Raw genomic sequence first — 15,482 nt, forward strand, 5'->3', positions numbered from 1 at the left:
AATTTCGAGTCGGGTTAGTAACAAATCGGGTTGAATTTTTGGGTCGGGTAAGTAATAGGTCTGGTAAAATTCGGGTCGGGTCAATAACAAGTCGGGTTGAATTTGGGTCTGGTCAATAATAAGTCGGGTTGATTTTGGGTCGAGTTTGTAACAGGTAGTGTTAAATTCGGGTTGGGTTAGGAACGGGTTGGGTTGAATTCAGATCAGGTTAGTAACAAGTCGGGTTAAATTCGGGTTTTAACGGGTTAAAACGGGTTTGGGTCAATTTCGGTTCAAGTCAGGTTCGGTGCAAATTAATTAAATTGGTCTTTGTAAACCAGTGAATCGGTGCAAGTTGTAAACCGGTAAATTGGTCGTTTAAAAGCAAATTGGATGGTTCCACACACCCAATTGGACTCCCGGAGAGTATTAAGGACCATGGTAAACATTTCGGCAATTTTTATTACTAGGCGAAAAAAGTCAAAAAATTTAAAAATTGAAGGCGCTCGGTGTAGAAAAGTCTTGATATTTTAGAGGATACATCTCGGGGTCATATAATGTCGTTTGGAACCATATATGAACATTATATGTTGTCATAAATGTTCGTAGTAGGCTTGAATTGATGAAATCCTTGCAAGTTGTAAACCGGTAAATTGGCCGTTTAAAAGTAAATTGGATGGTTCCACCAACCAAGTTGGACTCCCGGGGGGTATTACCGTATTAGGGATCACGGGAAACATTTCGGCGATTTTTATTTCCGGGCGAAAAAAGTCAAAATATTCCAAAACTGAAGACTAATATCCACACTTTTTGAGAAATTTTGAAGGTTTCGGGGGCCCGGTGTCGAAAAGTCTTGAAATTCTAGGGGATACATCTAGGGGTCATATAATTCCGTTTGGAACCATATACGATTATTATTTGTTGTCATATATGTTCGTGGCATGCTTGAGTTAATGAAATCGGTGCAAGTTGTAGACCGATAAATTGGTCATTTAAAGGCAAATTGGATGGTTCCACCCACCCAATGAGACTAACAGACGGTATTAGGGACCGTGGTAAACATCTCGGCAATTTTTATTTATGGGCGAAAAAAAGTCAAAAAATTCCAAAATTGAAGACTAATATCCACGTTTTTTGAGAAATTTTGGAGGTTTCGGGGACCAGTGTCGAAAAGTCTTGAAATTTTAGGGGATACATCTTGTGGTCATAAAATGCCGTTTGGAACCATATATGATCATTATTTGTGGTCATAAATGTTCATGGTAGGCTTGAGTTAATAAAATCGGTGCAAGTTGTAAACCGGTAAATTGGTCGTTTAAAGGCAAATTGGATGGTTCCACCCACCCAATGGGACTCCCGGGCGGTATTAGGGACCGTGGTAAACATTTCGGAAATTTTTATTTTCGGGCAAAAAAAGTCAAAATTTTCAAAATTAAATGCTAATATCAACGCTTTTGAGAAATTTTGGAGGATTCGGGGCCCGTTGTCGAAAAGTCATGAAATTCTTGGGGATACATCTCAGGGTCATATAATGACGTTTGGAACCATATATGATCATTATTTATTGTCATACATGTTCGTGGTAGACTTGAGTTAATGAAATCATATCTTTACAAGTTATAAACCGACAAATAGGTCGTTTAAAGGTAAATTGGATGGTTCCTCCCACCCAATTGGACTTCCGAAGGGCCGAAGAGTATTAGGGACCATGGTAAAAATTTCAGAAATTATTATTTTTGAGCGAAAAAAATCTAAAAATTCCAAAATTAAAGGCTAATATCCATGCTTTTGGAGAAATTTTGGAGGTTTCGAGGTCCGGTATCGAAAAGCCTTGAGATTGTAGGGGATACATCTCGGGGTCATATAATATCGTTTGGAACTATATATGATGATTATTTGTTGTCATAAATGTTCCTGGTAAGCTTGAGTTAATGAAATCGGTGCAAGTTGTAAATTGGCCGTTTAAAGGCAAATTGGATGGTTCCACCCACCCAATTGGATTCCCGGAGGGTATTAGGGATCATGGTAAACATTTCGGCAAATTTTATATCCAGGTGAAAAAAAAGTCAAAAAAGTCTAAAATTGAAGGCTAATATCCATGATTTTTGAGATATTTCGAATGTTTCGATGCTGGTGACGAAAAACATTGAGATTTTAGGGATACATCTCGGGGTCATATAATTTCGTTTGGAACCATATATGATCATTATATGTTGTCTTAAATGTTTGTGGTAGGCTTGAGTTAATGCAATCGCTACAAGTTGTAAACCAGGAAATTGGTTGTTTATAGGCAAATTGGATGGTTTCACCCGGCCAATTGGACTCGCGGAAGGTATTAGGGACCATGGTAAACATTTCCGTAGTTTTTATTTCCGGGTGAAAAAAAGTCAAAAAATTCCAAAATTGAAGCTAATATCCACGTTTTTATATTTTCACTAGTTGTATTATGAGACGGAGGAAGTAGTACAAATAAGAAATGGGTAGATTATTTAAGGCATGTTCCAATTTACTGAAAACAACTGAATTGAACTGAACTGAAGTGATTAGAGTTGAACTGAACTGAACAGAGCTAAAATGAATTGTTTATGAGAGAAGGAAAATAGAAATTGAACTGAACTAACTGGTCTGGAGCTAAACTGAATTGAAATTAAGCTCCACATAACATACCCTATGGTTCATTTAAAATGGCAAATGTGACATACATTTGGGGAAGGGTGGAGTATGTTGTCATTTCTATAATCATTATATTAAATACATTTCTTAAAATAGGAGTATAAACGTAGATTAATGTAATTAATGTTTATCTATTTTTATTATAGTATTTTCTTATTTTAAGATTCTTATATGCAACCCTTGGTGTTTTTTTTTTTCTTGATACAAGGCTATGTTTATAACTCTAAAGGTTAGTATATACTGAGTACTATCTAATATCACTAATATAGTAATATCACTAATTCACTACGGAGTATCCTTTTTACCTTATAATATATATAGTACATTTTTTTAAAGGATTACTTTATAGGTGATGTTTTATGTAGCCCTTAATGTTAAAAATAAGCATGTTATATCTTTTTAAATATAGTACTCGTATTAATTTATAAATACTCGTATCTAATGTTATACTCATAATTTTATTTCTACTATTTTTTTTTTTTATTTTTAACTTTTTATGTGTAGTTTTAAGCTAGGGTTATGTATTACATTTTCCTTTCCTAATTAGAAAAATGAAAAGATTCAAAGAATTCCAAAAGAAAACATGATAAAAATTAAAGAGCCGCCAACAAAAACCTAGAAAAAAGTAAGATAGGCATCGTGTACAAGGAAGGATAAAATAAGGATGATGATTAGATTTTATCTACAGCAGTAAATTTATTACACTGGCTGCTCATGCGCAGTGCCTACTTTAACAATTCATGATTACAATTTATTTAAGCGTTAAGTTCAATATTACTAACCTCTTTATTTTTTCTGTTTTTAAACCCCTAATATATCATATCCAATTAAATTCACATAACTTACTCTTTAAACATGCAATTAATTAGTAACTTGTCACAACATACACCCGTGTAACTGAAATTTCCCCACTAACTAATATGAGTACTTAAGTTATTCTCTCAAAAAAAAATAAAGTTATTCCTTATTATAATTATATGCATTAACAATTACTCCGTATTATTTTTTTTATTAAATGAGTACCAAGTTAGAATATACTCCATACTAGTTTATCCACAATTTTTAACAAATCTTATGTCCAAACGTAATAAGTTAAAATGGTTACCCTTAACTTGTTTAGTCTTGCGTGTCTGGTATGTACTAGTGGCGATATTACTCCCCCATCTCATGAGTTGATTTTGAAAATGAAATTTTAGTATTTGAAAGTTACTCTTTGATCATATATTCAACAAATTAAAACGCGTATTAATAACTAATACTATGAAAATTTTGATTATTCCGTAATATTTTTATGCTACATAATCCAAACTATTTTTACGAAAAAAAAAAACAATGATAATTGATAAATATTGAACATAAAAACAAAATTGAATATGAAATGTGAGGAATTTAATCAATTTATCCAATTATGCTCCGTCCATTTCCCATAAGCATAAATTTACCACAAAATTACCAAATTAAAATACTTACATTAGTGTACAAATTAGCAAATTTAGGCCAAATCCATTTCTATATAAGTAAGTGAAAATATATTTACACAATAAAAATAATAATGTACATGCATGCATGTATCATATATGTATGAGTTTATGAATAAATAAATAAAACCCCAAAAGGTACAATTATCTGAAAATGAAAAGTGAAAAAACAATTTAATTACTCGCATCAAAAAACATATTAATGCATCCCCCCTTTTTTAGCTATTGGTATATTGTCTTCCCAATAAATTAGTTATTTATATAGTAACAATTTACAATAAACAGTATCACAAGAATATAAATTAGTAACGAAACTCCCAATTTAATCATCAAATAAATTACTCTTCCCACTTCTATTTATCTTTGCAAAAAAATACACATTTCCCTACTTTTCTCATCACTCTCTTTATACTCGATCATTTTCTCCAATCATCATGGAAATTGCTACTAATAATTTTCCTAAGATGGAGATTCAATGCTACGACCTTCAAAATTGCTGGCACCTTTTCGAAGATAGTTTCGTGCAACAAAGGTACGTACGTAACATAAAATGAGTGTGTTAAATACTCGAGTTGATTACTATTTTAGTTTAACGTGTTACTAGTTTAAATTACAATATATATATATATATATATATATATATATATATATATATATATATATATATATATATATATATATATATATATATAGTTTGTTGTAAGAATATATTCACGAGAGTTTAATATAATTTTGTTATTAACCTAATATAGGTTTGAATTTAATTTAAATGCAGGTCATTATTTGAAGAATCGTTACTACCAACAATGCCACAATTTGATACAGAATTTCAGGATTATCTTCTTGATTATCCTTTCACCAATAATGAATCACTAAACAACTTAGAATATTTAGGTGATGATTTTCAATTATGGGATGAATGCCCTCCTCTATGTGAAGAAGATGCATGGAAACCTCTTAGCCAACTTCCTCCTTTGGTACCATCACTTGCCTCAATTATCGAAAACTCGAATCAACCTCGTTTCAATGATACTCAATTTGTACTCACGGCTAGTGTGTACGACAATCAAACTTTGGACACAATGCAAAAACAAGGTAACAAATTAGTGAAAAATGAGAATATTATTGTTGGTGAAGATAGTTGTGATCAAAATGATGAAATTAGGAAAAATAAAATGACAAAGATCGAATCGATTGGGTACGAAGAAATAAGGAAGTATTTTGATTTGCCAATTAGTAAGGCAGCTAAAGAGTTGAATGTAGGGTTAACAGTATTGAAGAAGAGGTGTAGAGAGTTAAATATTAAAAGATGGCCTCATAGGAAAATCAAAAGCTTGGAAGCTCTCATCAATAGTGTCAAGGTACGTCGTATATATGCATGTTTTTTATTATTCTTGTTATACATAATTCAATATTATTTACTTTTAGGCTAAATAAAAAAACTTGATTATGATTTATGAATGAAAAAAGAAGATATATAAACACCTTCTTTTTAATTTGTGATTGTTAATATTATGCAATTAGTATGAGTCATTGATGATTTATTCAAATTTAATTTGCATAAATACAAAAATTGCATCTTCATACTGTAAATCCCAACAAGAAAAATAAAATAAATAAAATGATTTACATACAATTACACTTTAAAGTGTACGTAACGTTATTGGTTGTCACTTGTCCCTATAATTTAATGCTTCATGAACATGAAAACTTAGATGTAGATATATATATTTTTTTTACAGTATTTTTTATTTCTTTGCTGCGTGTGATTGAGTATAGGTGTATAGCTGTGATTTTGGGGAAGTGTATTTATATTTTTGCCTAGCATCAATATCTACTATAGTAGATTTGATCAATCATTATTTCGTTATTTATATTTAATAAATTGCAGAAATTATATATAGTTGATAGCTAGATTCTAATTTTACCATAAAAAAATTGAATTTGCTAAGTTTGTGAATTGTTAGATAGTTTGTTTACGAAGTATAAAGCTATAGTCTATAGATCTTGGTATAATTTCAATGTATTGTATTCAAAACTAGAAATTTACTTGTGTCCATTGATATGTTTTTGACTTTTTGTGCATATTTATCCCTTTTCCGGTCTTATAAAGAGTGTGGTTTTATTTTGAATCTAATAATGATATTATATATGATGTATATATACGTGTAGGAGCAAGGCATGGTGAAAATGGTGGAGCGTTTAGAGGAGGACAAGAGGAAACTTCAATTTATGGCCGAATTTGAATTAACGGAGGAAACAAAGAGGCTAAGGCAACAATGTTTCAAGGCCAATTACAAGAAAAGGAGGGCCTTAGCTTTAAACTATGTTTGATACATATGATTAACTAAAGTGTCATGATATTTTGATGTGATTTAATTAACTGACGTAATCTAGTGTGTAGACTAGATTAGGGGGAAGTATATTTTGGTGTTAGAATTAGATTTAGTATTAGTCTAATGTCTTTTTTTGAGGTTACAACTTACAAGTTTGTAGCTGAAGCTTGACATTTTCATTGGCAGTATGTAACCTTGTAGCTTGTCACATAGTAGTAAATGTAACAGTTTACTATCTTTGGTAAACTACTTAGCTTAAACATTTGCATTTCCTTTTTACCTTCTCTTGTTATGATATTATGATGTAAAGAATTCTGAATTAGAAGACCGATCTAGTATTAACAATTCGATCTCATCGATCTCACAAAAACACACTCCAAATGAGCTCAATTTGAAGTTAATTAAACGTCATAGTTTTGTATTGGGCTAGGGTTGTAAAGTTAAAATACTAATTTTGAAACAATATGAAATGGGCCTGGGTAACCCAAACAAGGAGGAGGAGAGTTTGGTTCACAAACAAGGCATTGGAGCTTCCATACTAAAACCAATTGGCAATAGTAGGAGTAACTCCTCTACCTTATAAAGTGGACCCACCTCTCCTCTTTCTCCAATGTGGGACACTCACAAGTGGGCTACAATGGGTTTCAACACAATGAAAGTTTAAACAATGACCTTTGTTTTTGTACGTGTAGGTGTGTTCAGTGTTCTTGACATAACATACTAATGATATAATAGGTGCAATAATCCATTGTTGTATTTGATATATCATTTTATACAATTTAACGCAAAGGATACATTATAAGAAAGCTATGCATAATCTAAAATCTATGATGCTTCATATCTTTGCTTCTCCTCTTTGCGCCGCCGTACCACTATTTGCTTAAGGCATTCAAGGATGTTTTCCTACAATTTTTTTTTAAAAAGAATCATACTCCATATTAGACTATTAGATACAAATAATATACTTAGTACTTATTAGTGCAAAATATTAATACAAATAATAACAAAAAAAATTGAAATGATTTGTGGTAAGGTAAGAATTTGGACTTACAAATACACGAGAGCTTGTATTTGATAATTTGTGTAGACTTCTTTTTGATCGCCTTCTAAATCTTGTTACTTTCACCTCAATATCCTTCTCATTCATAACATCACTCCCCTCAATACTATCACTCCAAGGTGAAATGCCAGAATTACCCTTGTAAAGCTTTTGATTCCACTTCGTACCATTACCACTGGCCCACCTCTTCCAAGGCCCAATTTGTCTTTTCACATCTTTCTTCTTACTCTTCCCTTGACCCATTACACTATTTTCTTTTACATTCAAGCCCAATACAGGACTAGCATTAAGAATTGGGCCTTCAAAGCAGAACCTTTGAGACAAAGATCGGCCCAAACTAGGCCCATCTAAAACCGCAGTTGGGGAGGAAGGCATATGGGCCACTTTAGCCTCAAGGCCCTCAACCAACATCCTAGGAGGAAGTTCTAAGCATCTAACACTCTTGGGCTTCTTACATGGGCTTGAACTGTTGGTAAACCTGGGCTTTCCGGGTGCTTCCTCCCACTTGAAGGGAATGGATGCCATGGGGTGCAACGGTGGTGTCAAAGTCCATGGTGACTCCGGCGCGATTCCCTTCAAACTTGGGAGGTTTGTGAGAGATAGCTTTGGTGGTGTGGAAGCTAGTTGATCACCTAATTTAGGCCCCATACTTCATAAAAAGATCCAAAAGAACAAGTTTACAACTCATACACAACAATGCATGTAATTCTGTGCCAGGCAGACTCGTTCCATTCAATTCTTATTTAAAATATATGAGAATTGAACTTGTTACCTCACTATACGTACCAATAACACATGTTGTTCAAGATTGTTTAGTAAAAACCGGGTTTTGTTAAGAAAAGGAAGGAGGGTGGTAGTAACGGAGAAAGATGTATGAGAAGTATGGTAGTTAAAGATTTAAAGTTAGGTATATATAGAAATACATGATAATACATTCATAGATGAGAGGAATGTGAAAAGGAAAAGAGTTAGGAATTAGAAAACGCTCCTAGCGCTATATAACTCACGAGGAATATCAAGTATTAGCAAATTTTATGCAATAAATAAGGCATTTGGACCATATAGTACGGCTAATATTTAATAACGTTTAAATATTTATATTTAATGTTTTATATGGTCATAAAAGGAATGTAATGTTTCAATTTTTAGAGGGAATGCTATCAACGGTCACATTTTAGACGTTGAAGTTGTTAGTTATTTCTAAATTCTTATTGGTGGATTCAAGGCATGATTAGATGAAAATGGAGTTAGTTGTTCCTTTTTTCTCTCACTTTAACATCATGATGATTAGAAACATTATGCTTCATTTAGAAACCCTGATTGTAAGTAAAAGGCTTGAAAAAATAGATAAAATATTTTGAGGTTCACAAGTTTAAGCTTGTCATATCACATGGTATGACAAATCCATTACAATATAATTGCTTACAAAATATGAAAATTGGTAAAAGCAGTACTTAAAAGAGTTGTGTATGGGTGTATGAAAAATTGATTATGACACTCCTCTTTTTAAATAGAGTATAAACACGTGTTCTTACGACAAAATGTACTGTCAAAATCAATATTTGGAGCGTCAAAATCATTTTTTAAAATTTGGGTTTGACCTAAGCTTATTTCTATAAATGTAACGGACTAAAAATAACTCGACTTTTAGAAAATCATTGGAAATTTTACTTGTCAAATTTAAATTAAATTAGATTTACTAAATTAATGAGTTTCAGTTCATATCTTTGAAGGGCCGACCATGTGAAAATATTTTAATAAAGACAAATCAGAAAATTCAAGGTTTTGTACGAATAAACCTCTTTATGTATGAAGATACTCAAGATAGGTCCAGATGTTTTTTTGAAGCTGTAAATTCAATATCATATCAACGGTCATAAAAGATTTTGCCTAAAAAATTCAAACAAATCTACCTACATTTTTCAGAGAAATCAATTCAGCTACAAATGCTGGTTGTACAATAGCAGAGAAACATATCCTCTAAATTTTCTTACTTCTAATGACATTTTATCTATGCTTTATGATTGTTGATTACAAATTATTATAATCTTAGCATTTTTTGTCAATTGGGTCATGTTTTACACCATTGATTTACGACTACTACAAATATCAGTGTGTGTGTTTTTTTTTTTTGGTGCAATTAGCACGTTAGATATTTTAAGTGACGGATAATATGAAAGGAAAAAAGTTAGTTAAGTGAACTTATTTTAGAATAGCGACCATGCCTTTTTTCTAAAATGACATTAACTCGTTAGAGAATGATACCAGTGACATTAGGATCTCAGGAAAACCAGATGGTCCTTTCAACTGAAATTACTTTCACACATTTTGATAATTTTAATCCACAAAAACAGGATCATACTTGCATATTGGTGTTCTGTTTCCGACCACGAATTGATATCATAATGAGATGTAGACACCTGATTTATCATCTGCACTAACTATGACTGATACAGCTGACAAATCCAAAACAAGTTCTGCAAAGAATGTTCTGAAAACTACCAAAATACAGCTGAATAACTAGATTCTCCAAATATCTGATCTGCAGCAGTATAAAACAAACGCAGAAGTATATTTTTATTCAGTATACTGTATTATTTTGGATAGCTGTTTATGTACAAAGTCGCATAAGAACATAAGGCTTCTTTTCTTGTTGCATCAATTGATTGAAAGAATATACATTCAATGTTTTTCATATTAAGCTAAAAACCCTGAGATTGTTTTTGTCAGATTCTGAAGTCATTACTTCAGAAAATGAATTCCCTCATAAGCTAATGTGCCTTCAAGATCACCAATAAGCCGAGACATCCTGACCTCAAGACCCCTTTGAACATCCTTAAAGAGACACTGCATTGTATCACCAAATCGCTTCATATCAAAATTATCAGGCCCGTCAAGCTCACTCGTGATCCCAGCAACAAATCCAGCAGCAATCTTGGACTGTACTTCCATCAGTTTTTGCCCTGTCGCGACTATAAATCTCTGTAATTGAAATGTTTCCTCGAGGAAGTGCTCAAGCTTCTTTGTTTCCTCTTTTGTTCTCTTGGAACTTGATACTCTTTGTTTCAAGTTTAAATCCTTATCTTCCTGAAAATAACAACAGGAAAATGGTTAAGCAAATACAGTATAGTACTTAAAATGCTGTCAGTCTGCATTATGCACAAGATATGTATGAAGCTTACCATTCGCTTGCTAAGGTCATCGGTCTTCTCTTGAAGGGATTGATATCTACTCACTTGCTTTTTAAGCAAAGAAAGCAGCGTATTAAAACTCTTAAATTCATTGCTTTCTTGATTTCCTGTTAATCTTTCAAGCATGAGCAGCTGCTGGTTTAGCCGCTTGATCTTGTAAGTAACTCCCAAGGCATGAAGATCTACTTTCCAAGGAGATGCATTAACCTTGTTCAAGCACACTTTTGCTTCTAGAATGTGTTTCTCTTCAATGTCTTCAGTGGAGGAGAAAGAGGTTGAAGAGGTATGTTTCGATGAAGAGTCTCGTTCCACTGGTTTCTTAGTCTCTTCTTCCACCACACTCATCTTTGGTTCTTGGTCCTTCTCATCTGGTTTTTTCTTTGTGAATTTAAACTTAGACCAGCCATTATCATCATCTATCGAAAGATTACTCCTAGATGAATGTTTTCTTGCCTTTTGAACACTCAATTTGCTCAATTGCATTGAAACCTGATCCTTCAAAGTTTTAAGCTCTACTTCTCGGTCTGCCAACAAGGACTCCAATCTCAAGTTATCATCCCGGAGTTGGGACAATTCTTGATTATAGTCTTCTGTTTTCGACTGCAACCTCTTTGACTCTACTTCTGCACTCAATAGCTTCCATCGGCAGGCTTCTAGTTTATCTTCCTTCATCCGTATTTGCTCTTCCAAAGCATCTAACTCTAGCTGATGCCTCTGCTCAACTGCATTATGATACTTTTCTGCCTCAGCATGAACCCATTCATCCAATCGCGTTGCTTCATCTGACAGTCCAACAGCAACAACATAACTCAAGATCAATAACAAACATGAAAATTTACAAACATTGTTCTCTACAGCTTAAAAAGTTAAGGAAAATAAGTTCAGATAAGCAAATTACAGATGAAAAGAAAGATGTTAAAATGTAAAACTTACGAAACTCAGTATGTTCTTCAGGAAATCTTTTTTCAGTCTGTGCAGAATAACTATCTTCAATTTCTTTTCTCATTTCAGCATCCAATTCATCAAAAACCGCCTTGCGTAGCTCTGATTTGGTGCTCCCTTCTCTATTCCCATCAGCCGGAAAAGCCTCTAACAGTTTCGAACTGACTTGCCTTGACAGCAAATTTCTCAATGTGTGTCTTTCACTTCTTGAACTAGGAAAACTTCCCAACCTTTCTGTTTTTCTTTCACCAATTTTCCTTTTGGGTTTCAATAGCTTGACCTCTTTCAGAATCTCAGGTGAGTCCACCTTTATTCTCCTCATCAGTGCTGATAAAATCTTATCTTTTTGCTCTGATTCTTTGCGCGTTTTCTGAAGCTCCACTGCTAACTCTTCTACCATCAACACCGCCTCTTCCTTTTCATCGAACAGACATTCAAGTTGCTGCTTAGCACCTTCCACTTGCCTAAGCGTCCTACTCAACTCAGCTTCTAGCTGCCTTTGGTTAGACACAAGCTCAATGAAAGCCGTCTTATGCTTCAACAGCTCAGACGAATGATCTTGAGCTTTATTCTTATTAGTCTCTCTCAATTCCTCTATAACAGCCTCAGCAGACTTCAATTGCTCTTCCAACTCGTTCCTCTTCTTCTCGTCTTCCTCCAACACCTTCTCCTTAGACTTAACCAAAACTTCCATCTCCCCAAGCTTCCTATCCAAATCAGCAATAGCTTCATTCTTTCGTTTATCAAGAATTCGTAAATCATTCAAAAGACTCTCAACCTGATGCCTAAGCCGCCTCCTTTCACCAAACCAGCCTTGCTCTTGTGCAGCATATATACTAGCAACTTTATCATTAGCTTTAGCATCCTCACTTCTTGCTCTTTTCAACTCCATGATCTCCCTCTCAGCAGCCTCAAGCTTACGATGAAGCTCATGTTTTTCGATCCTCTTCGATTCCTCACCCTCCTGCACTCTCCTCCACACCAACAATCCTAACAGATTAACACTCCCTTGCAGCATCTTTTCCCTCATTTCATCATCCAGTTTTTCACTTGACAACTTCTTAAGAGCATAAAAGGCACAAGATATACCAAAGTACATTGCACATAAACTATCATCTCTAACTTCAGACACAAAATCACATGATTTTGACACACCCTTCTCTTCCATCATCAAGAATTCGCCTCAACACCTTCAAAATTCAACAAAACAACACCAATATTTTTTCATAAGATCATAAATTTGACAGCAAACTAACAACATAAAAATTGAAAAAATGCATAAGAAATGTAAAAAGAAAACTTACAAGGAACGAAGGACTAATTGCTTCAACTGTGATGCAGGGTATCTCAGTACTTAACAAGTATCATCTGACATTAAATTACCAAAAATTAGTTACAGAAAACTTTAACAGAAATGACAGATTATGAGTGGAAAAGAACATGATAGTTTTGTCCTGGAATTCAGTGAAAGTTTAATACTTTTTAAACCCAATTTGCTGCTTTATTTTTCCTTTCATTTTGAGTACCTTTTAATTTTTTGATCCCCACATTATATTTCATTCTCTTACAGCTCTAAAAACCTGGGCTTTTCAGGAGTTAAAAGGCACTAGATTCCTGGGTTTTTGTCACCATTATTTGTTATAGGAGAAAATTGAGTGTGAAAGGAGAAAGAAAAAAGAGAAAATAAAAAAGGGTACACACTAACACACTTGCAAATTTTGGTACATTTTCCAGAGTGTCATGACTCTTTAATTAAATAGACAATACATGGCCACAAAATCAAGGGATCTTTTTGTTTATTAATATCTTATCTCTACTTACTACTGTATAAGACTTGTAACAACCTACATTTGGACTTCTTTAAAGTACTAGTATTTCTTAGCTTAATTTAATTAGGATCATCTCCATTTGTTTTAGTTCAATATTATCTTCAAATGAGACCACCTTAACTAGGAATAACAATGAATAAGATGACATTTTTCTCCATCATGCATATCCGACCGTCTTGTTAAATTACAACTGGAGTGGATATGGCTCCACCTATATCATCTCTTGGCTTAATTTTACACAATGTAATTAACCTAATCATATAAGAATATAACTCCAAAGTCCAAACAAATTAAGGCATAATCACAAGAATTTGCAATCTTTGGTAGCTTATTTCCCTTCTTTTCTGTTCCCAAATTGCCCTTTTTTTTCCTAGACACCTTTAAAGTAAGAAACACCTTTGAAGTTGGGGGTGTTATGTGTAAGAATTTCCAATACTAGGTAAAAAAAAGTTGATTATAACATTCACCCACCATTCACCAACATCTAAAACCCCAAACATCCAACTTCAATGCACTACTTGTAATCCAATTGAAACCACATAAATTTGCTAAAAACTAGTCAAAATAGATGGACCACAAAGTTCAGTAAAAATTCACCAAAACCCTTTAAACTCCATAATCACATAAAAAAAAATACTACCTAAAATGTTGCAACGTAGCATAAAAATCCCATTAAAAAACACAAATTAGTCAAATAAGTAGAGCCATTAGCAACAAGATTAGCACATAAACACTAATTAAAATAAATTATCTAATGCTATTACATGGTATTTGTACATGTATATGGTCCAAGAAAGCAACAACAGTCAATGAAGAGCATATTATGTAGGAAATAAGATCAAGCAATGAAATTGAAAACCCATCATTTTCAATTTTATAATTATCAATAATATGATGAGTCCACCTAAGAAACTCAAGGATTCATTGGTCCTACACACAAAGGTAAAAATAAAAAATGAAAAATAAAAATTGGAAAAAAGGCTTCAACTTTGGTAATGAGACCTGTAAAGCAGGAACTTGTTAGGCAAAAGTAACACAAATCATAATAATTAAAGGAATAATTTAATCCCATAATTCCAAAATAATGAGTTTAAATAGTAATTGAAATTCTTCTAATTATTCAAGATCTCCCCTTGGGAGTATAGACAATAGTACTACACTTGTAAATGTCATCATTCAATTTTTTTTTTCTTCTTATTAAAATAAAATAAAACTAAAGTATACATAGAATATAGAAATGGAGAGAATGAAGTACGAGTACCTTATACGATAGGAACTGACTTTAGGGTTTAAACTCAATCCAAATATACAGTCTGAATTGATCTTTGAAAAATCGGAGATTTTCCATCTTTTTGTGAATTGTTTCAATCCAATTATAGGGCTTAAAACTAAACAGTTTGTGAAAATGCGATGATAACATTTTTTTATTGTTATTTTTATTTTTTTTGGAATTCAACCTATGAGTAATAAGCTTAATTTTGACAATTTTGTTTAAGACAAAATGTATTTTATTAGGGTAAAAATCGGGGAAAAAATATCGGAAAAAGGGTTAAAGGGGGGAAATGAAAAAAATAGGGTAACTTTAGGAAAGTAGTGGGGTGATAATTGACACTTTGAGAGCTCTCAAGGGTCTTTTGGGGAAAATGTGCCCCGGAAAAATACAAGTTTATCATCTAAATAAATTAATGGCAAATCTACAAATATATCAACAATACTAAATAAAGGTTACAAAATCACATAGTTGTTGATATAATTACGAAAAATATCATGTCGATTAGACATTTTTATTGATTTATTTACAATTTTACCACTTGATAAACGAATTTTGTTTATCAACGTGATAAATTTGAGTGTGAACAACAAAATCAACAAATTGTAATGTTGCGTGTAATCTCTCAACAGAGGTAAGAATCAATCTCATAATTTCGTAAAATCGAGAGAGAAGCTATAACCACTTGATACATTCCTCGCTTTATTTTTTGGGTCTTACTAAA

General features: G+C 32.9%; 3 protein-coding genes across 5 annotated transcripts; 1 reads left to right on the plus strand and 2 right to left on the minus strand.

The window, feature by feature from the left end:
• The first annotated feature begins 4,936 nt into the window (after positions 1 to 4,936).
• Positions 4,937 to 6,464, plus strand: LOC110696189 (protein RKD4-like). The gene is made up of 2 exons (XM_021873475.1): positions 4,937 to 5,491; positions 6,303 to 6,464. The coding sequence occupies exons 1-2, from the start codon at positions 4,937 to 4,939 to the stop codon at positions 6,462 to 6,464; spliced, it is 717 nt and encodes a 238-aa protein (XP_021729167.1).
• A 743-nt stretch (positions 6,465 to 7,207) lies between these two features.
• On the minus strand, positions 7,208 to 8,540 carry LOC110696211. The gene is made up of 2 exons (XM_021873496.1): positions 7,518 to 8,540; positions 7,208 to 7,369 (listed from the first exon to the last, which is right to left on the minus strand). Exons 1-2 carry the CDS (start codon positions 8,172 to 8,174, stop codon positions 7,292 to 7,294), a joined length of 735 nt encoding a protein of 244 aa, XP_021729188.1. The 5' UTR covers positions 8,175 to 8,540; the 3' UTR covers positions 7,208 to 7,291.
• A 1,540-nt stretch (positions 8,541 to 10,080) lies between these two features.
• LOC110696141 (titin homolog) lies at positions 10,081 to 15,131 on the minus strand. Of its 3 annotated transcripts, none has more exons than XM_021873431.1 (5): positions 14,750 to 15,131; positions 12,964 to 13,027; positions 11,651 to 12,849; positions 10,709 to 11,499; positions 10,081 to 10,613 (listed from the first exon to the last, which is right to left on the minus strand). In XM_021873431.1, the coding sequence occupies exons 3-5, from the start codon at positions 12,828 to 12,830 to the stop codon at positions 10,269 to 10,271; spliced, it is 2,316 nt and encodes a 771-aa protein (XP_021729123.1). In that variant the 5' UTR covers positions 12,831 to 12,849; positions 12,964 to 13,027; positions 14,750 to 15,131; the 3' UTR covers positions 10,081 to 10,268. The 3 variants fall into 3 exon arrangements, with proteins under 3 accessions (XP_021729123.1, XP_021729122.1, XP_021729120.1); XM_021873430.1 differs by lacking the exon at positions 14,750 to 15,131 and adding an exon at positions 13,186 to 13,386; XM_021873428.1 differs by lacking the exon at positions 14,750 to 15,131 and having other exon boundaries at positions 12,964 to 13,386.
• Between the last annotated feature and the right edge of the window lie 351 nt (positions 15,132 to 15,482).

Source organism: Chenopodium quinoa, unplaced genomic scaffold (genome assembly GCF_001683475.1).
Source record: "Chenopodium quinoa cultivar QQ74 unplaced genomic scaffold, ASM168347v1, whole genome shotgun sequence".
In the NCBI taxonomy this organism is placed as follows: domain Eukaryota; kingdom Viridiplantae; phylum Streptophyta; class Magnoliopsida; order Caryophyllales; family Amaranthaceae; genus Chenopodium; species Chenopodium quinoa.

What these genes read in the sequence shown, in the direction of transcription:
- LOC110696141 (XM_021873431.1), bottom strand. Translation starts at nt 12,830, where the DNA reads ATGATGGAAGAGAAGGGTGTGTCAAAATCATGTGATTTTGTGTCTGAA. An exon ending in TGAAGAACATACTGAGTTTC is followed by an intron (nt 11,500 to 11,650) that starts GTAAGTTTTACA and finishes TTGGACTGTCAG; the next exon opens with ATGAAGCAACGCGATTGGAT. An exon ending in ATGACCTTAGCAAGCGAATG is followed by an intron (nt 10,614 to 10,708) that starts GTAAGCTTCATA and finishes TGTTATTTTCAG; the next exon opens with GAAGATAAGGATTTAAACTT.
- LOC110696189 (XM_021873475.1), top strand. Translation starts at nt 4,937, where the DNA reads ATGCCACAATTTGATACAGAATTTCAGGATTATCTTCTTGATTATCCT. An exon ending in CTCTCATCAATAGTGTCAAG is followed by an intron (nt 5,492 to 6,302) that starts GTACGTCGTATA and finishes ATATACGTGTAG; the next exon opens with GAGCAAGGCATGGTGAAAAT.
- LOC110696211 (XM_021873496.1), bottom strand. Translation starts at nt 8,174, where the DNA reads ATGGGGCCTAAATTAGGTGATCAACTAGCTTCCACACCACCAAAGCTA. An exon ending in ATACAAGCTCTCGTGTATTT is followed by an intron (nt 7,370 to 7,517) that starts GTAAGTCCAAAT and finishes AAAAAATTGTAG; the next exon opens with GAAAACATCCTTGAATGCCT.